The sequence below is a fragment of the Nanorana parkeri genome, unplaced genomic scaffold, assembly GCF_000935625.1.
Source record: "Nanorana parkeri isolate BGI_ZX_2015 unplaced genomic scaffold, ASM93562v1 scaffold3520, whole genome shotgun sequence".
Classification (NCBI taxonomy): Eukaryota; Metazoa; Chordata; class Amphibia; order Anura; family Dicroglossidae; genus Nanorana; species Nanorana parkeri.
In genome coordinates this window covers 20952-22415 of record NW_017309788.1, presented here as the reverse complement: position 1 = coordinate 22415, position 1464 = coordinate 20952, and the positions used below count along the sequence as shown (strand labels likewise).

Genomic DNA, 1464 nt, shown 5'->3' with positions numbered 1-1464 from the left:
GTAGGGGGGAGGGGTTCCTTGTAATAAAATCAGAGGTCTGTGTTACATACAATGTCTGATATATACAGAGGGTGTGGCCCCCACTGTGATCTGTAGAAGGGCCCGACTGGCATGACTCAGCATTCAGATAACATCAGCTGGTCACACCTTCATTCTGGTATGGAGGAGCTCCGAGTCTCAATGATCGCAGACCCGGAACTCTCATAGATTGGAGTATAGAGGCCCCGCAGACACCTCACATCTGATATCAGAGCACTTCCTGTGCCTAGGCACTCCTGATATCAGAGCACTTCCTGTGCCTAGGCACTCCTGATATCAGTGCACTTCCTGTGCCTAGGCACTCCTGATATCAGTACACTTCCTGTGCCTAGGCACTGCTGATATCAGTGCACTTCCTGTGCCTAGGCACTCCTGATATCAGTGCACTTCCTGTGCCTAGGCACTCCTCCTGATATCAGGACACTTCCTGTGCCTAGGCACTGCTGATATCAGTGCACTTCCTGTGCCTAGGCACTCCTGATATCAGTGCACTTCCTGTGCCTTGGCACTTCCAGTCATCAGACCACCATCATCACATCAGGGGGGCAGCTCGGACAGGAAAAAGTAAAGCCCCGCCTCAGCCAAGATGGCCGCCTCCACATAGGGACGCAGGACAGAACAAGACACGGTGATTCAGTGATGGGGTCCATACTGGTGACCCGTCCTCGGCTTTTCCAGGACCCCAGGAGGTTAATGGGGGGGTCACAGCGATATTGTCCGGAGGTCCTGCGAGCGGACGAGTTGTCAGGACGCTGATCGCTCTCCTCCATAGAACACACAGAACGACCATTCATCATAATATCCTCCCGCCATTTATAGACCTCCATGGAAGTCATGCGCAGCGGACTCGCCGGTCATTGTGTCTCAGGAGTGACTGCAGCGTTCCTGATGCCGGTGTTCTGTCCAGAATGCCGACCCAGTCGAATTTGCCGACCTGGCCATCTGCGCGCACACACACACCGGGGCGAAGGAGAAAACGGCCATTTGTTTATAAAGTATTTATTTCTAATTGTTAATTGTGACCGGTCATATGTACATGACGGATGGCGTATCATGAACGGTCACAATATGCTCAGGTCGGCAAATTCTACAGAACCGCACCGGTACATAGTGTTCCCGGGTGCGATGGATCCCTACAATGTAACAATATCATCTGATACAATGTATCCGCCTTCAGGTGACAGGATGAGTACAGAGAAGTTTATTTTTTCTGCTTCAGTCCCTCCCTCTCCCCAGTCCCGCCCACACCGTATATAAACCTCTCTCCGTAAAGTTCGCCGCTCATTCTGTTATAGCTCCCGCCTGCTCGGTGTATTTAGGCTCCTCCCCCTTTCTTTTGGTGACACGTGGATTTGCGAACGTCACGCCATGAAGGAGTGTAACGGATCCGGTGAGCCCCCGGTACCCCCCGGGGTGGTCCGGCCC

General features: G+C 52.8%; 1 protein-coding gene across 1 annotated transcript in view; it reads left to right on the top strand.

Annotated features, from left to right (window-relative positions):
* The first annotated feature begins 1353 nt into the window (after positions 1 to 1353).
* The window catches only part of LOC108803237 (neutral amino acid transporter B(0)-like), a 16064-nt gene continuing 15953 nt past the window's right edge, over positions 1354 to 1464 (top strand). The window contains exon 1 of the mRNA XM_018575075.1: positions 1354 to 1460. Coding sequence (XP_018430577.1) covers positions 1408 to 1460 — 53 coding nt within the window. The 5' untranslated portion in view covers positions 1354 to 1407. The remainder of the gene's footprint in view (positions 1461 to 1464) is intronic.